Here is a 23,218-nt window from a genome sequence, read left to right as displayed (position 1 = left end):
ATGTTAGTAAGAGAAATCTCAAGGTGGGAGAATGAGCCAGGATGTGGAAACTACTTATTGCTCAATTTTTATGTAAACTAAAACCTGCTCAGATAAAATTTATTAATTAAAAAAGAAGAGGGCTGGGGAGATAGCTTAGCTGGTAGAGTGCTTGCCTCGCAAGCACAAGGCCCTGAGTTCAATCCCCAGTACCACCAAAAAAAAAAAGAGAGAACTGAAGGTGTGACTTAGTGGTAGAGCACTTGCCGAGCATGTGCAAGGCCCTGGGTTTCATCCCTAGCTTTAGGCCAGCCTGGGGAACATAGTCAAGTCCTGTCTCAAAAAAAATATGGACCCTCTGATGTGCTGTCTACAAGAAACACTTTAGCCAGTACAGTGGTGCTGGCCTATAGCCCTGGCTACTTGGGAGGCTGAAGCAGTAAGATCCCAAGTTCAAAGCTTAGCCTCAGCAACTTAGCAAGACCCTGTCTCAAATAAAAAATAAGGGCCAGGGATGTAGCTGTGATATAGCACCCCTGTGTTAAATCTTCAGTAACACACATACACAAATGAAGGAAAAAAAACTCACTTCAAATTTCACTATACAGGCAAGTTAAAAGTAAAGAAATCAAAAATAATAGCTCACAAACATTAATAAAAGAAAATAGGAGTGGTTTTATTAATATCTAATAAAGTAGACTTAGAGCAAGGAAATTCCAGAGACAAATAGACATGATGACAAAAATTATCAACCAACCAAGAATGGTAATCCTAATATGCATACATGTAGAACTGCAAACTTGGTAGAACTAAAAAGAAAAACAGACAAGTCTACAATTATAGATAAAGACTTCAGTCCCCTCTTGTTACAACTAATAGAACAACCATGCAGAAAATCATCAAGGATATACAAGAACTAAACACCACCATCAACCAATAGGATTTAGAGGTTTATAGAACACTCTATAATCACTCAACAACAGAATATACATTTTTTTTTCAAGTAGCCAAGGTGGAACATATGCTGGGCCATGAAACAAAACCTCAACAAATTGAAAAGAATTGAAGTTATATAGAGTGTGATCTGTGACACAATAGAATCATGCTAAGAAAACACTATACTACTAAGCTACATCCCTGGCTCAAAAACAAAATCAAACTAGAAATCAATAATGGAAACATAATAGGCAAAAATTCAAACAGTTGAAAACTAAACAAAAACACTACCAAATAACCCATAATCAAAAAGAACTATCAAAAGAAAAAAAGCACATTAAGGAAGTAAATATACATTAAGCAGAAGGCAAATGGAAAAAACGAAAGCTATTTACTTCTTTCCCTAATATTCTTTTGCCATTCAGAGTTTTTCTTCGTAAAGTCTAGGTGAGAGTCTGCAAAGTATTGCATTTGTTTTACTGGGTAGTATAACAATGATGTTTCTTAGGACAAACAAAGATAAAGGGTACAACAGTCTAGACCTTTTCTTGACAATTTCTTTAAGGGCAATGGATAAATCAAAAATCAAAAGAGTATGTGGAAATCCATAAAAGGCAAAAGATCTGTAACTACAAGTTATGAGTCACTCCACTCAATATGAAAGCTGGTTGAGTTCACATGTGTTAGAAATTCTAGCAGATCAAAGACTCAGCTTGAACTCTTTCCAAGTATAGTTAAAAACATCTGCCACTCACCCAAAAAATTCAGAAGTTCAGTCTCTAACTATGCCTGTTACTTTGAAGGTAGAAATTCCAAAGGCAGAATCTTGTTAAATGTATTTTTTTAATGTATGAAAATATATATATACATAATGTTTTGAAATGTGAATACATGGTGGAATGTCTCAATCAAGCTAGTTAAACATATGCATTAACTCACATACTTACATACTTTAGGAGAACACTGAAAATCTACTCCAATTTTTAAGAATACAATTCATTATTATTAACTTAGTCACCATGTTGTACAATAGATCTCTTGTACTTATTCCTCCTATCTAACTGAAATTGTGTATCCTTTGACCAACATCTCTCCAACACCCACTAGCTGACTCCCAGACCACTGGGAACCATGAGTTCAATTTTTTTAGATTCCACATGTGTGAGATCATGTACTATTTGTCTTTCTGTGCCTAGCCTATTTCACCTAACATAATGTTCTCCAGGTTCATCATTTATTGCAAATGACAGAACTGTCTTCATTTTAAGGCCGAATAGTTTTCCTATGTATCTTTACCTCACATTTTCTTTATTCATTTATCAGTTGATGGACACATACATTGATTCCATATCTTGGCTATTGTGAATGATGCTGTGATAAACATGGGATGGGAGTGCAAATGTCTTCAACATATTGATTTCGTTTCCTTTGGATATATGATGGTATGACTGGGTCATATGGTAGTTATATTTTTAATTTTTTGAAAACTTCCATACTGTTTTCCATAGTGGCTATTAAAAAAAAAGACATAATTTTGAAGAGCTAATTCAGGAAGATGAAGGCTTTAGCAAAAATGATTTACTTAGGTCTGGGGTTGTAGTTCAGTGACAGAAATCTTGCCTAGCATGCACAAGCCCCTGGTTAGATACCAGGGTGGGTAGGGTGGAAGGATCCTGCCTAAATTATGAGAATGAAGGACCCTAGCAAAAAAATGTTGGGAATAAATTTAGGGCTGAAATGGTGCCCAGAAGAAAAAATTGTCCTTTAATACTAAATAAAACTACTTGCTAAAGTGTCAGTCCCCACCCTGAGCAAAGGGTTGAATGGCTGGAACTTCATTTCAGGTAATCACATATTAAGACTATTAGAATAGATTTAGTTGCATAAAACAAAAAAACAGTTCAAGTTGGGTGTGGTGGTGCATGTCTATAATCCCAGTGATTTAGGAGGCCAAGGCAAGAGGATTGTAAGTTCACGGTCAGCTCAACAACTTAGCAAGGCCCTAAGCTACTTAGTGAGACCCTGTCTCAAAATAAAATATAAAAAAGGGCTGCGGATGTTTGCCCAGTGGTGGCTGAGTGCCCCTGAGTTCAATTCCTGGTACCAAAAAAAAAAAAAAAAAAATACAGTTCAAGCAAAGCCAAGTAAGTAAGAGTAGCTTGAATAAGAGAAAATTTTCCCATCACATTTAAGTCCACAGGAAGGCTATCCAGGACTAGTAGGGTAGCTCCACAGTAATTAGAGATTCAGGCTCCTCCATCATTCTGCTCTAGACATGCCATAGTCTAGCCTTTATTCTGAAGGTCACCTGCTGGTCCACTAAGTCTGTGACACAAGCCAAAGAAGAAAAGTCAGAAAGGCAGAGGAACAAGTCTAGCAGGCAAGTCAGCTCCTTTTTAAGCAGCCTTCTGCAAGTTTACTCTGGAAGAATTAGTCCTATGGCCACATCTCTTGTCAGAGAGGCTGGAAAATTCAGTCTTTTAGCTACGGGTATAACTTCCTAATTAAAGGGAGACTTTATATTCTTTATTAACCACAAGGGGAGAATAGACATTAGTGGTACCAGCAATCCTCTTTAATGGTCAAGTCCACTTTAGTTGTTAAAAATTTCAAGCAATTGGAAAAGGAAGCAGTTTTGTAGGCCTCATCTACCTAGTAATTGTTCCATCCTTTCCAATATTAAGTGAGCTCAGAACAGAGAGGAGGAAGTTTCTTCCCCTCTCTGCCTTTTGAAGACAGAGTCAATGGGAGGAAAAAACTATTTTAAAGCCACTTACGGCATCCTCTGCTTTGGTTCTTGGTGGTTTCAAAGATGAAAACAGGGCTGGGGAGATAGCTCAGTTGGTAAAATGCTTACCTTGTACACCCAGGGCCCCGGGTTTGATCCTCAGCACTGCAAAAAAAAAAAAAAAAAAAAAGATGAAAACAATATGTTAGGAAGGAAAACATTAGAACCCTTAATTACTGTTTTGAGATTCAACCTATGACACTGAGAAAATGAACAAGTGAACAAAAGTAAAAATCACTTTAGGTAAATGTCTGGATTTTTAAATTATCATTTTACTGCAAAATAATGCCTCCATGTCACTCTCCCTGTTTCAAAAGTTTTTAGTGTGCTGTAACATTTGGAATAAAACCCCCAAATTATCATCAGTTGAGGCTCCCAAACTGTCTCTATTCAAGATGCCCTTAGTGGGTCAATAATTTATGAAGGCACTGGTAAGTCACAAGAAATAAACGTTCTTAATTTAGGTAGTTAGCTCCAACAACTAATAAATAGTCATGTCCTAACAACTTGGTGCCTGCTGGGCACTACATGACTTCTCAAACTTTGAAATGGGGTGGGACACAACCACCACCGTCATTTCCTGCTCCATGCTGAGTTACTCAAGCTTGCCTTTTATCACAAAGGGTGGAAAAACCCATCGCAGGATTTGAAGTGTAAACTAGCTTCAGATAACGGTTCCCATGGTGTCAGCAGATGTCGCTGTGTTTCTCTTAAAATTAAAATATTCAAGGTTCCCAGGTGAGCTGGCTAGAGCACCCCAGGGGGTCCCAAAGCACAGATGGGACATGCTTTATAAAGTCTTGCATTAACTATCCCATGACCTCTTCTTCAGCCTCATCTTATCCTGTTCTTCTTGTTCACAACACTCTATATCTATTGGCCTTTTATTTTCACAAAAGAGCCAAGCTCCTCCTTAGCTCAGTCTTTTTGTTTGTTTATTTTTCCATGCTACTGCCTTTGCTTAGAGGACTCTTCAACTGGAGAAATATTCCATACAACCCCTAGTCTGGAACTGCTACTAAGACTACAAATTCCACGAATGAGGGACCATGTGTGTTTTGTTCATGCTGCCTCAGCATCCCAAGTCACTGAATTACTGGCACCACACCATGTGCCACCACACCTGATGACATTTTTTAAAAGAAATTCAAGGGAAAGAACAGTCTTTTGCAGGAGAGCGGGGAGAGAAGAATAAAGTTCATTGGATTAGACAAAGGGGAATGAAGGGAAGGCAGGGATGTAATTACGAAAGACAGCAGAATGAATCAGACATAACTTTCCTATGTTCATATATGAATACATGACCAGTGAAATTCCACATCATGTACAACCACAAAAATGGGATCCTAATTAGAATAAGTTATATTCCATGTATGTATCATATGTCAAAATACACTCTATTGTCATGTATATCTAATACAAAACAAATTAAAAAATAACTTTTCAACAAATGGTGCTGGGACAACTGGATATTCACCATGCAAAAGAATGAAGTTGGACCACTGCCTCATCATATTAAAAAAGTTAACTCACTAGATCATATGGGGACTAGGGTTATAGCTCAATGGTAGAGCACATGCTTAGCATGTACAAGGCTCTGCGTTCAGTCTTCAGCACAAAACCCAAACCCAAACAAAACAAAACAAAACCCATAAACATAAATGTAAGAGCCAAAACTATAAAACTCTTTAAAACACCTTAGATTAGGCATTGATTTCTTAGACATAACATCAAAAGCACAAGTAACAAAATAAAAACTAGGAAACTAGGGCTGGGAAGATAGCTCAGCTGGTAGAGTGCTTGCCTTGCAAGCACAAGGCCCTGAGTTTGAGCCCCAATACCGTGCAAAAAGAAAAAAAAAAAAAAAAAACTAGGAAATTAAACATCAAAATTTAAAACTTGTTTTTCAAAGGACACTATTGAGAAAATAAAAAGCCCATAAAATGGGAGAATTTTTTTGCAAATCATTATAATCTGAAAAGGGAATCATATCCTGAATACATAAAGAACTCTTATGATTCAATAAAAAAGATAAATAATCTAATATAAAAATGCACTAAGGATATGATTAGATATTTCTCCAAAGGAAACATAATAAGTAAATGAAAAGATGCTCAATATCATGAGCTATTAGGGAAATACAAATCAAAACCACAATGAGATACCACCTCACAGCTGCTAGAATGATTAATTTTTTTAAAAAAAAGACAAAAATAAGTGTTGGTAAAAATGTGGAGAAATTGGAATCCTCACACATTGTGGTTAGAATTATAAAATGGCACAACCACCTTGGAAAACAGTTTGACAGTTCTCCAAAATATTAAACATAAAGTTACTGTATTACCTAATAGGTCCACTTCTAGGTATATATCTAAAAGAAATGAAAATACATGTTGACACAAACATTTGTACATGAATGTTCACAGCACCATTATTCATAATAACCCAGAAGTGCAAACTGAAATGTCCCTCAACTGATCAATGGATAAAGGAAATATATTTCCATGCAACAGAATATGATTTGACTATAAAAAAGGGATGAAGTACTAATACATGCTACAAAATTGAGTGAACTTTGAAAATGTTATTCAAAGCCAGTCACAAAAGACTACATATTGTACAATTCCATTCCTGTGAAATGTCCTAAACAAGGAAATCTACAAAGATAATAGAATAATAGTTTTCAAGGGAAGAGAGAATGTGGAGTGACTGCTTAGGGGTATGAGGTTTTCTTTTTGGGGTTATGAAATGTTCTAAAAGTAGACAGTGGTTTCATAACTGTGAATATACTAAAAACATCAAATGGTCTACTGGAAAGGGTGAATTCCATGATAAGTGAATCAAAATGCATGTGAAAAATTTTGTCTACCTCACCACCTGTAGAATAAAGTTCTGACTGAAGGATTGTACTTCCTACCACTCCTTTATTCCCTATCAATTTCAGAGCTCCAGCAAACTACTTGGGATTTCTTGTGCTTTATTCATGTGTTATGACTTTGTGTACTCGGTTCCCTTTGCTGTTCCCATTTGTTCCTGAGACCCAACTTATTCCTTTGTGCTCACAAGACATCCTGTGCCTATGCCATCGTAGCATGCATGCGACTATTCCATAAATGTCAGCTTCCTTGTGGTGTTTCCACAGGGCTGACGTACTTCAAGGGAAGAATGTGTTATTTTTATCTTTGCATCCCCAGTCCAAGAAGATACATGCAATAAAGGAATGAGTAGAATGAATAAACTCACTTCATTCTTCAATTAGTTTTTTTTTCATCTCTCTCCTACTGTTCTTCATGTCTGTTAATACAGTTTTCATATGTTATGATTTTCAAGTCAGTATGATATTCTGTCTCTGGTTTAAAAATCTACAGCTTTTCAACCTGTTATGGATTGGATATGAGGTGTCCCTCAAAAGCTCCTGTGTTAATGTAGGAATATGACAACTGTAACCCAATCAGTACATCCTAGTTCGAATTGACAGACTGGGTGGTAACTACAGGTAGGTAAGTTGTGGCTGAAGGAGGTGGGCCATTGGGGGTGTGTTCTGGAAAGGTACATCTTTCCTGTGGCCCTTCCTATCTCTGCTTCCTGGCATCCATGAAGTGAGCAGTGCTTCTCAACCACACCCTTGTCATGATGTGCTGCCTCATCTTGGGTCCAGAGCAATAGAGTTGGCCCACCATGTACTAAACCTCTGAACCATGAGCCAAAATAAACTTTAGTTCCTCTATGTTGTTCTTGTTAGGCATTTTGGTCATAAAGACACAAAGCTGACTAACACACAACCCCTAGTAGGTACTTCTTAATACATCAAGTGACCAACAGAAAGGAGAACTAAAAATACTCTCAAAGCATGTCCCTATACTGCAGATTTTACATATACAAATGTACCTTACTAAGGTGAAACCGGAGTATTCCTCTCCAACATCCATACCCTACCCTATCTCTCAGAGTATGTACATCTTGTTTTCTCTTAATAAAATTAACCTGTGTCTCAAAAAACAATCTACAACTTTTGAGCCAAGCATGGGGGTGCATCTTTAATCCCAGCACTTGGGAGGCTAAAGCAGGAGGTTCAAGACCAGACTGAGTAACACAGCAAGATTCTGTTTTAAAAAATAATAATAATATACAGCTATTTTAATAAAGTAAGCTAAACAAAAGATTGCTATCCCATAAATTACTAGGTAGGACACACCTATAATTCCAGTAACTTGGGAGGCTGAGGAAAAAGGGTCACAGATTTGAGGCCAGCCTGGGCAATTTAGCAAGACCTTTTTTCAAAAAAGGGGGTTGGTGGCATGGTGCGAGGATGTATCTCAGTGGCAGAGCATCCCTAGATTCAATCCCCAGTACTGGGGGAAAAATAAAAACACACTAGCAAGTTTATTTTTTCAGATAGTTTCTGTATGATTTGTATAGGTACCCAGTTGCTACCTATTATCACAATTCGATTATTATCAATGCACTAGTAATGTGACTGAGGCTTTATAAATAACTGGTGTTTGAATTTGATAAATTAGGTCTGTGAATTAATAAGTGGAAACTGGTGTGTATTCATACCGGCTACTGAAGGTGGTATTCATAGTTTGAGATCATTTCCAACTATGTCACTAGTTACTGCATTTCATTAGTGCTACCTCTTCATTAGCTCTTCACGTGACAGACTGACTGCTAAGTTCATTTGTTGTGAGCTGTCTTTGAAATTAAAAAAACAGAGATGAGGTGTATAAGACCCCAAGTGAGTTTTATGGATCAGAGGATGAGTCACAGAGATCAGACTCCAACACACACCTCCCACTGTGTACATTTTCTAGTTCTAAGTTCAAATTCAGAAGTAGAAGTGTGTACAACTTGCTTCCTCATCAATCTCTTAGCCAGTTTAGGAGGCTTGTGAGTAGAAAGGTGCAGTCTTTAAGTGGTGAGCACTTTTGTGCTTACACTTGTCTCTGTCAGGAAGAGGAGGGGAGCTGAGAGTGATAGGGAGTGGGGCTCAAACAATGTAGTGGCTGAGGCTTCATAATAACTGGCGTTTGAAACAAACATAATCTTCCATATTCACCATTTTTATAGACTTTGAAAAATAATTTTTAAACTTTCACATGCCACAGAACCTCCATTTAGATTGTTCCTTGGAAGAATATGCTCTAGAGAGTGTTTGTTTTCTCACATTTCCTAAGGACTCTTGAGTAAACAGAAGTTTAGTTGAACCTTCAGAATCAATGAAGACTGGGACTGTGTCATGTCTATTGCCTCTGAGTTGGTGAAATCAACACTTTCATGAGTACTGCATGCTTTCACTTATATGTGGGGCCTTAAAAAGTTGATCTCACAGAAGAGATAGAATAGTGATTATCAGAGGCTGGGAAAGGGGCAGAGAGGGGATCTGGAGAGAGGATGGTTAACAAGTACAGGAGTGCAGGTGGGTAAGAACTTTTAATGTTCTGTAGAATAGTAGAAACTATGGTTGACAAATGTATATTTCAAAATAGCTAGTAGAATTTGGAATGTCCCTAGTAAAGAGAAATAATAAATGTTAGACCTGATGGATGTGCCAATTACCCTGATCTGATATTATATTGTAAACATGCAAGGAAACATTATACTGGGTCCTATTAATATACACAATTATTGTGTGTTGATTAAAAAAATCAATATTTTAAAAAAATACACATCTTTAAAATCAGTGCCTTCCTTCACAGTCGAAGAAATGCGATTGGTCAACAAATACATGAAAAAAATGTTCAACATCTTTAGCAAATTAGAGAAATGCAAATTAAAACTACACTGAGATTTCACCTCACTTCAGTTGGAAGGGCAATTATCAAGAATACAACAAGTAACAACAAGTGGTGGTGAGGACATAGGGAAAAAGGCACACTCATATATTGCTGATAGGACTGCAAATTGGTGCAACCACTGTGGAAAGCAGTATGGAGATTCCTTAGAAAACTTGAAATGGAACCACCATTTGATCCAGTTATCCCACTCCTCACCATAGACCCAAAGGACTTAAAATCAGCATACTCTAATAACCCAGCCACATCAATGTTTATAGCAACTCAATTTGCAGCAGCTAAGCTAGGGAACCAACCTAGGTGCCCTGCAACAGAAGAATGGATAAAGAAAATGTGATATATATACACAATGGAATATTACTTAGCCATAAAGAAGAATGAAATTATGGCATTTGCCAGTATATGGATGAAACTGGAGGTTATCATGCTAAGTGAAAGCCCATCCCAAAAAAACCAAAGACCAAATATTCTCTCTGATACGCAGATGCTAATACACAAAAGGCTGGGAGAAGAATAGTAGTTCATTGGATTAGATAAAAGGGAATGAAGGGAAGGGAGGGAAGATGGGAATAGGAAAGACAGTAGAATGAACTGGACATAACTTTCCTTTGTTCCTATATGAATACATGACTAATGAAACTCCATATCATGTACAATCACAAGAATGGGATCCTAATTAGAATAAGTTATACTCCATGTATGTATCATATGTCAAAGTATACTCTATTGTTATGTATAACTAAAAAGAACAAATTAAAACATCAGTGCATTCATTTACACTCTGCATCCAGGTTCCCTATTTCTGTGCTGGACATGAGGTTTACATACATTATATCACTTGATCCTCTCCATAATCTTGAGAGGAAGAAGGTGATATCATCCTCATTTTACACATGAGAAAATTAAACTTTGGAGCAGTTAAGTCAATGGCCTGGGATTGCACCACCACAGTCAGAGCTGAGATTCCTTTCAGAGGTTATTCTCAGTTCCTAATAGTTGTTTGTTGCTGCCATCCATGTGTGGTCCAATAAATGGGTAATTATAGCTCAGATGTGTGTTCTAGTACAGAATCACCCAAGGTCCTTCTGTCCCATCTGCTAATTGTTTGCTTGGGCTTGAAACTGTGAAGAGAATAGGCATACTGTGGTAGGCAGAATAGTAGCCTCCCAAAGGTATTCCTATCCTAAGTTCCAGAACCTGTGAATGTGTTCCCTTACACAACAAAAGGGACTTTAAAGACATGATTAAGATAATGCTCTTGCAAAGAAATCTTTTACTAAACTACCACACGGGGTCCAAAGTAATCATAATGCTCTTTATAAATGAAAAAGAGAAATAGGAGATGTGGTGATGAAGTAAAGGTCAGAGTGATGCGATTGCTGGCTGTGACCACAAACCAAGAAATGTGGGGGGCTTCCAAAAAGTGGAAATAACAAAGAAACAGATTCTTCCCTACAACCTCAAAAAGCAATCAAGCAGCCGGGTGTGATGGCAAGCACCTGTAATCCCAGTGGCTCAGGAGCCTGAGGCAGGAGGATTGTTTGTTCGAGTTCAAAGACAGCCTCAGCAACTTAGGAAGACCCTGTCTCTAAATAAAATTAAAATTAAAAAAAAGCAATCAAGCCTTGTTGACACCTTGATTGTAACCCTGTAAGACTCACTTCTGACTTCTGATCTCCAGAACTGTAAGAAAAATAATTTGTGTTGTTTTAATTCACATTTGTGATAATTTGTTTCAGCAACAATAAAACACCAATACATGTAGTGTCTGACACTCAGCTCCCTCCACCATATAGGGGCCAAAATTCATGCAGCAATGATCTAAAGTCCTGCCCCTTTACCAAGCAGTGCTAAGTTTTGGTTATAACTCACTGAGGTGAAGAGAGGGAGCTGCTACTGGTCCTAAGGTTCTCAGAGCCATCCTCACAAGTTCATGTGGAAAGACCTCACAATCTCTAGAGGCTACCTTTTTGTTCTCTTAATAGCACTAGAATATCTTCAAATTCATTATTTAATCACCTACTGAGCATCTACTATGACAGAACATGTAAACAAGTTATTATAATGCAACAAAATATGTGCAAAGACAAAAATATCTTCAGTCAAAATATTCTAAAGCATGGGAACCATTAACTTGATCTGGAGAGCAGAAGGGGGACAGGCTTACAGAGGGATTGTTCTCAGAATGGGGTGTGTGTATAACATTTTTGGAATCCCCAGCTTTGGTGGGAGAGGTTCTGAAACCTAATCTAGGCCTGTTTTCTGCTGAGGCTGCTGCAAATCTTCAGGCTAGGAAGGGAGGGAGACTCTGAGAGGAAGAGATCAGGAAAAATGATTGCTGATACCCACACACAGCAAATGATCAGTGTCCTGTGATCCATTCTTCATGACTTTCTTGGAAATTCAAGAAAGAGAAAGATTTCATAAACTGTAATGTGCCAGCTTATTTACTTACTTGCGATTCATGCTTAGACACTGGGAAATTTCCAGTGTTTCTAAGTTAATCTTCCAATTAAAATAAACGCACAATATGAACATAAAAGTAAGCCTGTTTTTCATGGGCAATACCTCACATACTACACACACACACACACACACACACACACGCACACATATACACACATGTATTTATCACACATTCCTCATGATTTTCTATCCATAACTTAATTCTGAGACCACATACACACCATTTCCTACTGAACACTGCTAGACTCAGAAACTAAATTTTAAAACTGGAAAGGAGGGCTGGGGAGATAGCTCAGTCAGTAGAGTGCTTGCCTTGCAAGCACAAGGCCCTGGGTTCGATCCCCAGCAGCACACACACACACACACACACACACACACACACACAAAAACTGGAAAGGATCTTAAAGATAATTTAGTGAGAACTTGTACAGATGAAGAAACTGACCTTTCGAGGGGGTTAAGAAACGGGGCAGTGCTACAAGTAGAACCCAACTCTCCCAAACCTGCCCCCTGGTTCTTGCTCACACACCACACTTCTGGTTCCCTTTGCTTCAAGATTCATCTGGACTTACTGTTCTAACAGTTGCAGACAATAGTAATTCTACCTTTTTAGTACAAATCATTTTCACAAAATACATTTAGCTGTTGATTAGAGTTTTAAATTCACCACCAATTTTACAAATGAAGAAAGTGAAACAAAAATGGTAAAGTTTCAGAGAAAAGGTAGCATCTGCTTTTCATTATAATTGTTAAGCACAAAGTGTTTCATTGGTAATGTGCTCATTATAAACTCATTATAAAGTGTTAAATTTTATGAAAAATTTCCTCAAGATAAAAAGTGACAACTTTACTATGATAAATACGATGTATTTGAGAAGCCTTCTTGTCTCAGCTATACAGGCTTTGCTAGAAGAGATTCTGATTGCCAAGAGGGAAGAATCTCTCCTCCTGGGTTCGTTTATCTGGTGTCAGCCGTCATAAACAGGAGCTTCATGAAGACTCTTTAACGGCGAGTACAACTCACTTCCTAGGAGTCTAATCAGAAAAGAATATGCTGCTACCTATTTTACCTTATTATTTTGACTACAGAATTTTTAAGTTATTTTTGGCCAGTGCTTAGTATCTGGTTTTTGCAGAATACTTCAAGTGGGGGTAACCCCTTATAGTGTTTATTCTCATTTAGCCAGGAAAGGGTTATAAACAGTTTACGCAAATTTGGTAGTTTTCCAGAAAGACTAGAAACGTTGAGATTCGGCCCCTTGGTGTGCAAACCAAAGGTGAAGGAAAGAACGACACCTTCGCCGGTAGTTCTTTACACACACACACACACACAAAGGTGAAAGAAAGAACGACACCTTTACACACACACACACACACACACACACACACACACACACACACACAAGTGAAGGAAAGAACGACACCTTTACACACACACACCCCACCCCACCCCTCTGGAAACGCCCCTCTGGGAGTCGGGCGTTTTCCCTGGCCGGCCGATGGGCGGTGCCGGGTGTCTGGAAGCGACTCCGCCAGGCCCCCAGGCTCGCGTCACCAGCCCGGGCCTGCTGGGTTCGCGATCCGGGGTCAGACGGAGGACGCGGGCGGGCAAGGGCCCCCAGCCGCGAGGCGGAAGGGCCTGGGAGCTGGGCGGCGCCGGCGGGAGAACGGGGCGTGCCCACGTGACCGCCCCGCCCGCCTCCTGCGGCCCGCCAGCCCTGCCGCCTCCCCGGGGCTGCAGCTCCCGGCGTGCTCCGCACTCGCAGCCTCTTGCCTGCCCTCCCGCCTGCCCCTCCTTCTCCTCCTCCTCCTCCTCCCAGATCCACAGAGCCGGAGCCGCTGCCGCAGTCACAGCCGCGGGCACTATGGTAAGGCGGGCGCGCCGGCCGGGAGACTGGGGCTCAGCGAGGAAGCCCCCAGCGCGGCCCCGCACTACCCGGGAAGTGGGGCCGCCATTTTAACCTGATTTTGGCCTCGAGGTGGGCGCTCCTGCGCTGTAGCCCCGCTGCAACCTGGCTGCTCCCAACCGGCTGGCCTGCCCTCCGCAGTCAGGCCCAGCTCTGCTGCTCTCCGGATTCTTGGGGGCGGGGAGGGCCCGGGAGTGCGCGCGGGGTGCGAGGCGGGGGTCGGGGCTGGGCTGCCCGGGCTGCGGAAGGGTCCAACCCCGCGTGTGCGGCGTTTGCCCTTCGCTTCCTAATTTTTCTTAACGCGCGCTCTAAAATTGGTACGTGATTTGAAGGCTTCGGCTCAGGTATTAGATGACCTGTAATAAAACTTAAGAGGAGATTGAGGAGGTGGGAAAACTCTTTTTTAAATGTTTTCTCGTGGTAAAAAAGCTTTCACAGTCGACCTTTTAGTTTGGAAGTGTTTGCATTTGAGCTGTGGGGCAATTATGTTGTAGCCGTGGGCGGTTGGAGTTTACACTTGATTCCCTTTCCTTATGAGGAAACGGCAATGGCTAGGATGACTTTAAAGAAAAAAATAGTTGAAGCATTAAGTGAAATCCAAAAATGTTTTTTTAAAGGCCTGCAGAGTTGACACAATACAGAAGGTATTTTTGCCGCTGCTCCTGAAGCTCTGACATCACCCAATGAAATAGGAAACATTTCAGGGATGGGACAACTTGTATTTGTCCCTTTCGCTCCACCTTCCATTTGCTTTCTCCAGACCCCTTTAAAAAGGATGAATGGGCAGGATGAATTAAGAGTCTTTAGATGTATCATATACTTTAAAATGAGACTAATCTGGACTGCTTGCGTGGTTCAGTGCAGTTTTTAATGTCCAAACTGAAGTGAATGTTCTGTAGGCAAACAATTTTGTTTAAAGCCAGAATGCTTGTTCTGAATTACCATTCTTTGTTTATTTTCAGGCATCTGGAGTTACAGTGAATGATGAAGTCATCAAAGTTTTTAATGATATGAAAGTAAGGAAATCTTCTACACAAGAGGAGATCAAAAAAAGAAAGAAAGCAGTTCTCTTCTGTTTAAGCGATGACAAAAGACAAATAATTGTAGAGGAAGCAAAGCAGATCTTGGTGGGTGACATTGGTGATACTGTAGAGGACCCCTACACATCTTTTGTGAAGTTGCTACCTCTGAATGATTGCCGATATGCTTTGTACGATGCCACATACGAAACAAAAGAGTCTAAGAAAGAAGACCTAGTATTTATATTCTGGTGTGTAAAAACAAAAGAAAAAAGTACTTTTAAAATGCAAGGATAATTATCATAGTCAGTTTTGCCTTTGTTTTTCTTATAAGTGAGATTCAACAATTGTTTTGTTTTGTTTTCATAGGGCTCCTGAAAGTGCACCCTTAAAAAGCAAGATGATTTATGCTAGCTCTAAAGATGCCATTAAAAAGAAATTTACAGGTACAAATATGGACTATTTTGTGTAGAGAAATTACTCTTTTCTAAGTATAACAAGGTAATGGAATGTCTTTCTTTTCAGGTATTAAACACGAGTGGCAAGTAAATGGCTTGGATGATATTAAGGACCGGTCAACACTTGGAGAGAAATTGGGAGGCAATGTAGTAGTTTCACTTGAAGGAAAACCGTTATAATGTGACCATCAAGTGCCATCTGGATCTTAAGGGGGTTTCATTTCTCCAGCTCAGTCCATTGGAATAGCATTAGGTGTTTTTTTGTTTTTGTTTTTTCCCTTTCCACTGGGCCCTTCCAACACAGTGAATGAAGGAGATATCATTCATTTAAGCAGCCTGTCAGTGATTGCCATTAGACTCTAATATGGTTACTTTTATGTAGAACCCAAGGAATGCCTTCCTATCTTATTTTAGCCAAAACAACTGGTTATATGCCTCCCTTGCAGCAAGCCCTAAAATGAATGTGATTGTCAATGTGAATAGTCTAGAATACTGCAAAGGGTAAGCAGATTGAATGCCTTGAAAGTATTATCCACTGGTCAGATGATGAACTTTTTTCAGTATTATTTATAGTTGCACTTGATTGTAGTTCTGTGAGGCGCTGGAGCATTCATACACCTCACCTGCCTTGGCAAGCCTTCTTTTGTGACATGGCAGCACGAATATAACACTATGCATTAAAAGCACTTTTTTTAAATGAGTTTAATCCCCCAAAAGGAATGCCAATTGTTTCATTAACTCATCAATTTATCCTAGTACCTCAGTGTTCATTCCTATTACCTACATATCTTCTTAAAAGAAATAGCTGTTATTAACACCTTTCCATTGAGTGTACACTACTGAATACATGTAGGTGTTTTATGTTTACCATGTGAGTCTTCCAACACTAAAGATATTTTGAATATCAGTCATGATGGCAATTTCTGTATAAAAGAGCCTTAAATGGAACATTGTTTTGAGATCAGACTCCCCACCCTCACAAAAATGGCCACGTTGAAATAAAAATTGTGGCATGTTACAGAATGTTGCCTTGTTTTCCTTGGAAATTTTGCAAAATGTGGAACCACTTTTAGGGTAAATGTGTTAATTTCTGCACTGGTCATTTGAGAACTTTTTTGTACAACATTCATGCATGATACTTTCCAGATTTGTTGGATTTCTTTGGTTTAAACAATATTCTATCCTTAAAGCCACCTAATATAAAATACCATTATTAAAGAGTGGTACTTTTGTAAACATGTTTATTTATTTCCTTATGTGTTAATATGGAGAGCAGCTTTTTTGGTTTTTGGTTTGGGTGTTTGGTTTTGTTTTGTTTTCACTTTGACGTAAAGATCTTCAATATCTCATTTGTTCTACAGATAAATTAGCCTCGTTACTTTTTATTCACTTTACACTTACAAATAGTTGAGTAGAAGCAGCAGGAACTTTTTGTTGTTTTTTGGTCATAATTTGTAAAATGTTCTTCAAAAGTTTAATGCTTTTGATGTTTAGGAATGTTCATTTTGAACTACTGTAATATATTTTCCAAATAGAATTGGAAAAGGAATTGGTATAGTAGTCTTAAACATTATTGGTGGGATTTGGCAGTGGTCCAGATTGCTCTCCTTATAGAGAATTTGATCTACTCAGTGTGAGCAGTTTGCTTTTAGCCAGAGCTATTTATGGCAAACACATGCTTTTGTATCTTGTCATAGTTATCCACAAATGGCAAAACCGGACTTGATTCTACTGCTATGCAAAATAGGCATGCTAGTAAGCAGTGAATTGTGGCTCAGAACTTAACCCCATGTTTCTGAAGAATGCTTTTATCAGAAAACAGGAAATGAAAATCAATCTCTTTTTTTTTTTTTTTTTTGGTACTAGGGTTTGAACTCAGGGCCACTCAACCACTGAGTCACATCCCCAGCCCTATTTTGTATTTTACTTATAGACAGGATCTCACTGAGTTGCTTATCGCCTTGTGGTTGCTGAGGCAGGATTTGAACTCTTGATCTGCCTGCCTCAGCTTCCCAAGCTGCTGGGATTACAGGCATGCACTACCGTGCCCGACTGGAAATACCCCTTTTAAACATTTTTTTTTTTAAGTATTTAGAAGTAATTAGTTTAATTAGGATTTTTTCATATTTTTTAAAAAGGTTTTAGATGAGAACAAAAAAAGAGATACTTGTCTAGGCTTCTATTTAAAAGTGTATGAATGGCTTGGGATCTTTCTTGCACTGAGCAATTGTATTTCAGGTTTCCCACTGTGAGTTGTCTTGGACATTCTGATGATTTTTTGGTAAGACCAAACTCTTAATAATCAAAGCACGAGAATACTAATATATATTAAACCCTATGTATGACATACTTGCACAATGGCGTTTTTCATTATCTCCTCATTCTTAAAAATAAGGGACTTCATAAAAAAACAAATCAGTTAACAGAGTATCTTTGGTTTTTATAACTGATTCTTTGACTTCCTTATATGCCACTTTTATAATTTCAGAGATTAAATAACCTCTTTAAGCTACAATGCTTTGATTTGTTAGATTGACAAAGTAGATATTAACATAGTTAAGTTCATCTTTGAATACACCTTTGTGCATAGAACCAGAAATAATGACATCATTAATAATAGATTATATTTGAGACGAATTTGGCATTTGAAATGTCATTTTTATTTTACAAGTCATTTGTAATGAAACAATGTTCCAGTTAACTTTAAAAGATACACGGTGCTAATTAGTAAAATATTGAGGACAATATTTTACCGCTAGCTTGCAAAATTATAAGTGTTTAAAAAATAAAATACATGAAAATATTTAAAGCTGTTGAGATGTGTTTACTTACCCTTTGGAATATTAAAAGGTGAAAAATTAATGTTTCAGTTCAAAGAGGCACCATTATCTGTAGTCTTCTTCAGGATTTTAGTTGATAAACTTTTTCATTTAGAGAGATGTTTTCTTTGAAAACTGAATGTTGAAGCAATTAATTTTAGCATTTTCAGACAAATCGGAACAGTTGGCATTTGTCCCAAACTGGCTATCAGCTGTCGTTTTCCATCATTATCAAAAATAGTGTGACTGGCGTTGTGTATTTAATGTGCCTTTATAGTAGATTAGAAGAAAAGCCTCTTAGTAGTTTTGAGTTTCTCTGATATAGAGCCTTTGTAGCAACTAATTTATGGGATCCAGCAAATGAATTTTGGGAGAAAATTCTTTTAACTATTTTCTTGTTAAGGAAAGATCTCAGCAATGGTAAATTGTTGAGGAGTTTGACATACTTTTCCCTAGGTTTTTCTCTTTTATAAAATCATGTTCTGCTCTTTTTATTTTTGCTTGTAAATTTAATGGTAGTTGGAGATACAAAACAATGTGAATATTCACCTTTCTATGAATATTAACACTATTCGAGAGGTACAGGCAGGCTCCACTGAATATTGCTTTTCAGACAACATGAGTTTAGAGATATTCTATCTCATCTCAGACAGTAAAGAAGTCTGAGGCTTTTTCTTTGCTCTGAAACATCCAAATAATTGCTTGCTTTCTGTGTACAATTGGGAGTTACCCCTCCAATTCAGTTTCCTCTCATAATGTAACTGAGCAAGTTAATCTCTCTGACCCTCAGTTTTTTAAATTCATAATATGGGAATGATAATGTCTGTTTACCATATCTGGTTGCTGAGTGGTAAATATAAAAATGCTTTTTGGAAATAGGAAAATACTATGTAACTGTAGCAATCTGTTTAAACCATTTGCCCTTAATAAGTGTAATTAAGTAGATAAAAGAACTATGTTAAAAATAATGTACATCATTGAGACTATTTTTATAACTTTCATTTAATCACACAAAGACTAATTAGCTGATACATAGCATCTTTTTCAGAAGTTTAAAGTATATATTTAGCTCAAAATTATAGTTTCTGAGTTGATATTCATGACTACTTTTGATCTTTTTAGTGTAATTTTCTTTTTCACGTGTGAATAGACAGATAATGGTCTTTTTCCCAAAATAATTTTGATGTAAAATAGAAAGTTATGGAATATTTGTCATAAATTTATGATCCAGGTTGTTGAAATACCATTACTTTTTTTTTTTTTTTTTTTTTATGTTTTTTCTTACTGGGAATTTAACTCAGGGGCCCTTTACCACCACCACTGAGCTCGGTCTCCAACTGTTTTTATTTTTTTCAGACAGGTTCTTGCTAAGTTTCTGGGGTGCTTTCTAAATTGCTGAGGCTGGCCTCAAGTTTGGGATCCTGTCTCAGTCCTGAGTCACTGGGAATGCAGGTGTATGCCACTGTGTCCAGCTGAGTTTTTTGTTTCTTTAGAAAATTCATGCTCATATAATCTGAAATATTTTATGTTTCAAAGATTTTTTTTAGATGTTTCAGTATTGTAAATTTATAGAATTGTGAAACATCAGGATTGTAAATACATGTTCCAGAAAACTAATATCTCATGCCTGTAATCCCAACTAAAGGACGGGATGTAGCTCAGTGGTAGAGTACTTGCCTAGCATGTGCAATGGCTTGGGTTTGATCCCCGGTACCATGTTTTTAAAAAAAGAAAAATATTGATACTCCTTTTCCAAAAACTTGAATATATCCCCTCCCATGTTCCCCTATCCAAATTTCTAAGGGAGATTACTGTATTTGTAGTGGTTAGGTACTAGAACTTTGACATCAGACTGCTTGGGTTATCACATGCAGGCCTTTAATACTAGTTGATCTTAGGCAAATCATTCAACCTCTGAGAGCCTTAATTGTTCCATCTTTAAAATAAGGATAATTGTGCCCCCTATAATAGGATTGTGAGAATAAATGAAAACACTTGTAGTACTTGGTACATAGTAAGTGCCCAGTAGGATGGTGCTAAATTTTATGGTCCAATCCTTTGAGAGCTATTAATTATGCCATGACAACAAGCTTAAGATAGGACAGTCCCCAAAATATTAGGAGTTGTGGTCATCCTATCAAAAAGGATAGACTGATATTAAAATGTAATAACTTTTTTAGAATGAGCTGCTTCGAAGATTTAAGATTATCATTAATTTCAATTATATAACCTACGAACATGCAGATTTGAAGGTCTCATGAAGTATATTATTTTTGATAAGTACAGTAATTACTCAGAAGAATTGACTTTGGCTTTTTATGCCTTTTTGTAGCTTTCCTTGGGATTTTGATATTGGTAAACTGTCAGTACATTTTGCTATTGTGGTATGCTCTCTCTATAGCACCTTCTGCTAAGTGTTGCTTTTCACCTCATGGACTTGGAAAACCAGGTTCATTATAAATGTATAAGAAAGTGAATAGATTGAGGAGTGAGGGTTGAGAGCAAAATGCTTGAGCATGTGAATCTTATTTCTTTTGCCCATTTAAAGAATTCTGGTGTACTTTCTGGGTCATGGTTTTATTTTATTTTGTTTTTGTTTTTTTGCGGTGCTGGGGATTGAACCCAGGGCCTTGTGCATGCAAGGCAGGCACTCTACCAACTGAGCCATATCCCCAGCCCCTGATTTTATTATTTTTTATAAGGTTTGTAAAATAGCTGAACTTTATATAAACACTGTATCTCAGTGAGGTGTATCTAAAATATCTTTAATATTTAAGGAAGTCATATTTGCCTTTGTGGCTGTATCATTAAAGACACAAGAAATAATGGAAGATTTATTATTACTTGCAGTGCTGGGAATTGAACTCAGGGCTTCACACATGCTAGGCAAGCACTAATGCTGAACTACACCTCCAACCCCAAGGAAGGTATATTCTCCATAATTCTTTTTGATTATTGAAGCAAGTAAATAAGATACAAAAACTGATAACAAAGTAATCTAAAAATGTAGCCAGACTCAATAGCACCTGCCTTAATCCCAGCAACTCTGGAAGCTAACAAGAGGATTGGTATTTGGAGGCTAGCCTTAGCAGTTGAATGAGGTCCTAAGCCATTTAGCAAGACCCTGTCTCAAAAAAATAAAGGGTAGGTGATATAGCTCGGTGGTAAAAGCACCTCTGGGTTCAATCCCTGCTACCAAAAAAAAAAAAAAAAAAAAAAAAAAAAAAGATGCCAGCAGGTTGTGGTGGCACACACCTACGATTCCTGCTACTCAGGAGGTGGGCAGGAAGGGTGATGAATTTCAGGCCAGACTGGCAACATAGATCCTATCTCAAAAAATAAACAAAATATCAATTGACTTTAGTTTACTTGAATTTTCTTACATGTACTCTAGGCGTGCTCACTAGGAATTAGCTTTGATTACTTTTCATCTAGATACTTTTTATTCATTTCATTCTTGACCTTCACAAATTACTTTGGTGATGTGTAAGCAACAATTTAGTAATTCATTTTACAAAACAATTATTTGGAACTGATTTTTATTAAAAAAATTTTTTTTTCCACAGAAATGAAGAGCACTTAATAATAATATTGTGGCACATTTTCTCTTATTTTATGTGTTCTCACTGGTGGAATTTCAAATATTTCCCCTGGGAAGTTGATAGTTACTGAGAGAATTACAAAATTCCTGGGCATACAGCCCAAACCCTCCTAATATGTATTCTTATGAGTTGAAGGGACATGGGTGCTTTTTCTGTTAACACATTAAATCACCAGATAGAAGCAGTTCCCAAATTGTCATAATTAGATACCGTTATATAAAAAGTAGAAATGGAAACAGAGTATTTGTCCTACAAATAATAAAACTTTGCTGTCCCACGCAAGAAACAAGATGCTTTAAGTTGGACTTCAAGGAGTAAGTGGAAAATAATTTGTGAAAATTAAATTGTATTTAAACCTTTTGTGTGTAAAATCGTAATAGGTCAAAGAAAAAGTGTCATTCCCTTTACTCACTACTGCTTGTTGGCAATTGTGAAGCAATATATAGAATTTTAAATTTGTGCAGTTTCCATTTTTTTAAAAGTCTTATATGAGGGAAAAGGGAATGAGTAACAAAACTGGTGTTCACCATTTTCCTAATTGAAATATTAGTTTTAAAAATGTGTCTTTTTTAAGATTTAACTGGGCCAGGCACAGTGGTGCATACATTGTAATCCCAGCCGCTCTGGAGCTGAGGCAGGAGGATCACGAATTAAAAGCCAGCCTCAGTAATTTAGTGGGACCCTGTCTCTAAATAAAATATAAAAAGCGCTGGGGATGTGGCTCAGTGGTTAAGCACCCCTGACAAGATTTAACTTTTTTAAAAACTTTTTTTTTTAATGTATTAGGAACTGAATCTAGGACCTCCTATAATAAGCAAGCGCTCTACTACTGAGCTATACCCCCAGCTGAGTTTTAACTGGTTCTTTTAAATATTTTTTTTAGTTGTAGATGGATATAATATCTTTATTTCATTTACTAGTTTTTTTCTTTTTTCTTTTCTTTTTTTTTTAATGTGGTGCTGAGTATCGAACCCATTGCCTCACACGTGCAAGGCAAGTGCTCTACCACTGAACTACAGTCCCAGCCCTTAACTGGTTCTTTAAAGGAAATTTATTGACTTAATTTTTAAGGTTACTTATTGAGTAATGTATACTGTATACACTTCTAATAATTGCTAGTTACATTTATTTTTAGGATGTTAACAGCAGAACCTCCCTTCTTATTTTTCTTTTGTTTTTATCTACTTGGTAAAGAAAAATGCTTTATCATGGTATAGAAGTTCTTAAGAAATAACAGATGACTGGTTTAGATATGTGTCTATGACTTGGCTATAGAAAAAAAGTTTTGGAATTAAGTGTCATTGCCATTACAAAGTTTCCTGCTCTGAGTTGGATGTTTTATCTCATTCAGATTTATTTGCCACTTATTGATAATTGTTATGAGGGAATATGTAGAGTTTCAAATTTATATGTTTGTAATATGTGATATAAATGAATAGAATGCTAGAA

At 37.5% G+C, this 23,218-nt stretch overlaps 1 protein-coding gene across 2 annotated transcripts; it reads left to right on the top strand.

Annotated features, from left to right (window-relative positions):
• Nucleotides 1–13,591: 13,591 nt before the first annotated feature.
• Cfl2 (cofilin 2) lies at nt 13,592–16,371 on the top strand. Of its 2 annotated transcripts, none has more exons than XM_047542020.1 (4): nt 13,592–13,832; nt 14,834–15,141; nt 15,260–15,336; nt 15,416–16,371. In XM_047542020.1, the coding sequence occupies exons 1-4, from the start codon at nt 13,830–13,832 to the stop codon at nt 15,526–15,528; spliced, it is 501 nt and encodes a 166-aa protein (XP_047397976.1). In that variant the 5' UTR covers nt 13,592–13,829; the 3' UTR covers nt 15,529–16,371. The 2 variants fall into 2 exon arrangements, with proteins under 2 accessions (XP_047397976.1, XP_047397977.1); XM_047542021.1 differs by lacking the exon at nt 13,592–13,832 and adding an exon at nt 13,846–13,943.
• The last annotated feature ends 6,847 nt before the right edge of the window (nt 16,372–23,218 follow it).

This window comes from Sciurus carolinensis, chromosome 2 (genome assembly GCF_902686445.1).
Source record: "Sciurus carolinensis chromosome 2, mSciCar1.2, whole genome shotgun sequence".
Taxonomy (NCBI): domain Eukaryota; kingdom Metazoa; phylum Chordata; class Mammalia; order Rodentia; family Sciuridae; genus Sciurus; species Sciurus carolinensis.
The sequence above is the reverse complement of the archived record's forward strand: the minus strand, read 5'-3'. Positions and strand labels throughout refer to the sequence as shown.

What these genes read in the sequence shown, in the direction of transcription:
- Cfl2 (XM_047542020.1), top strand. An exon ending in GACCTAGTATTTATATTCTG is followed by an intron (nt 15,142 to 15,259) that starts GTGTGTAAAAAC and finishes TTGTTTTCATAG; the next exon opens with GGCTCCTGAAAGTGCACCCT. An exon ending in CATTAAAAAGAAATTTACAG is followed by an intron (nt 15,337 to 15,415) that starts GTACAAATATGG and finishes CTTTCTTTTCAG; the next exon opens with GTATTAAACACGAGTGGCAA.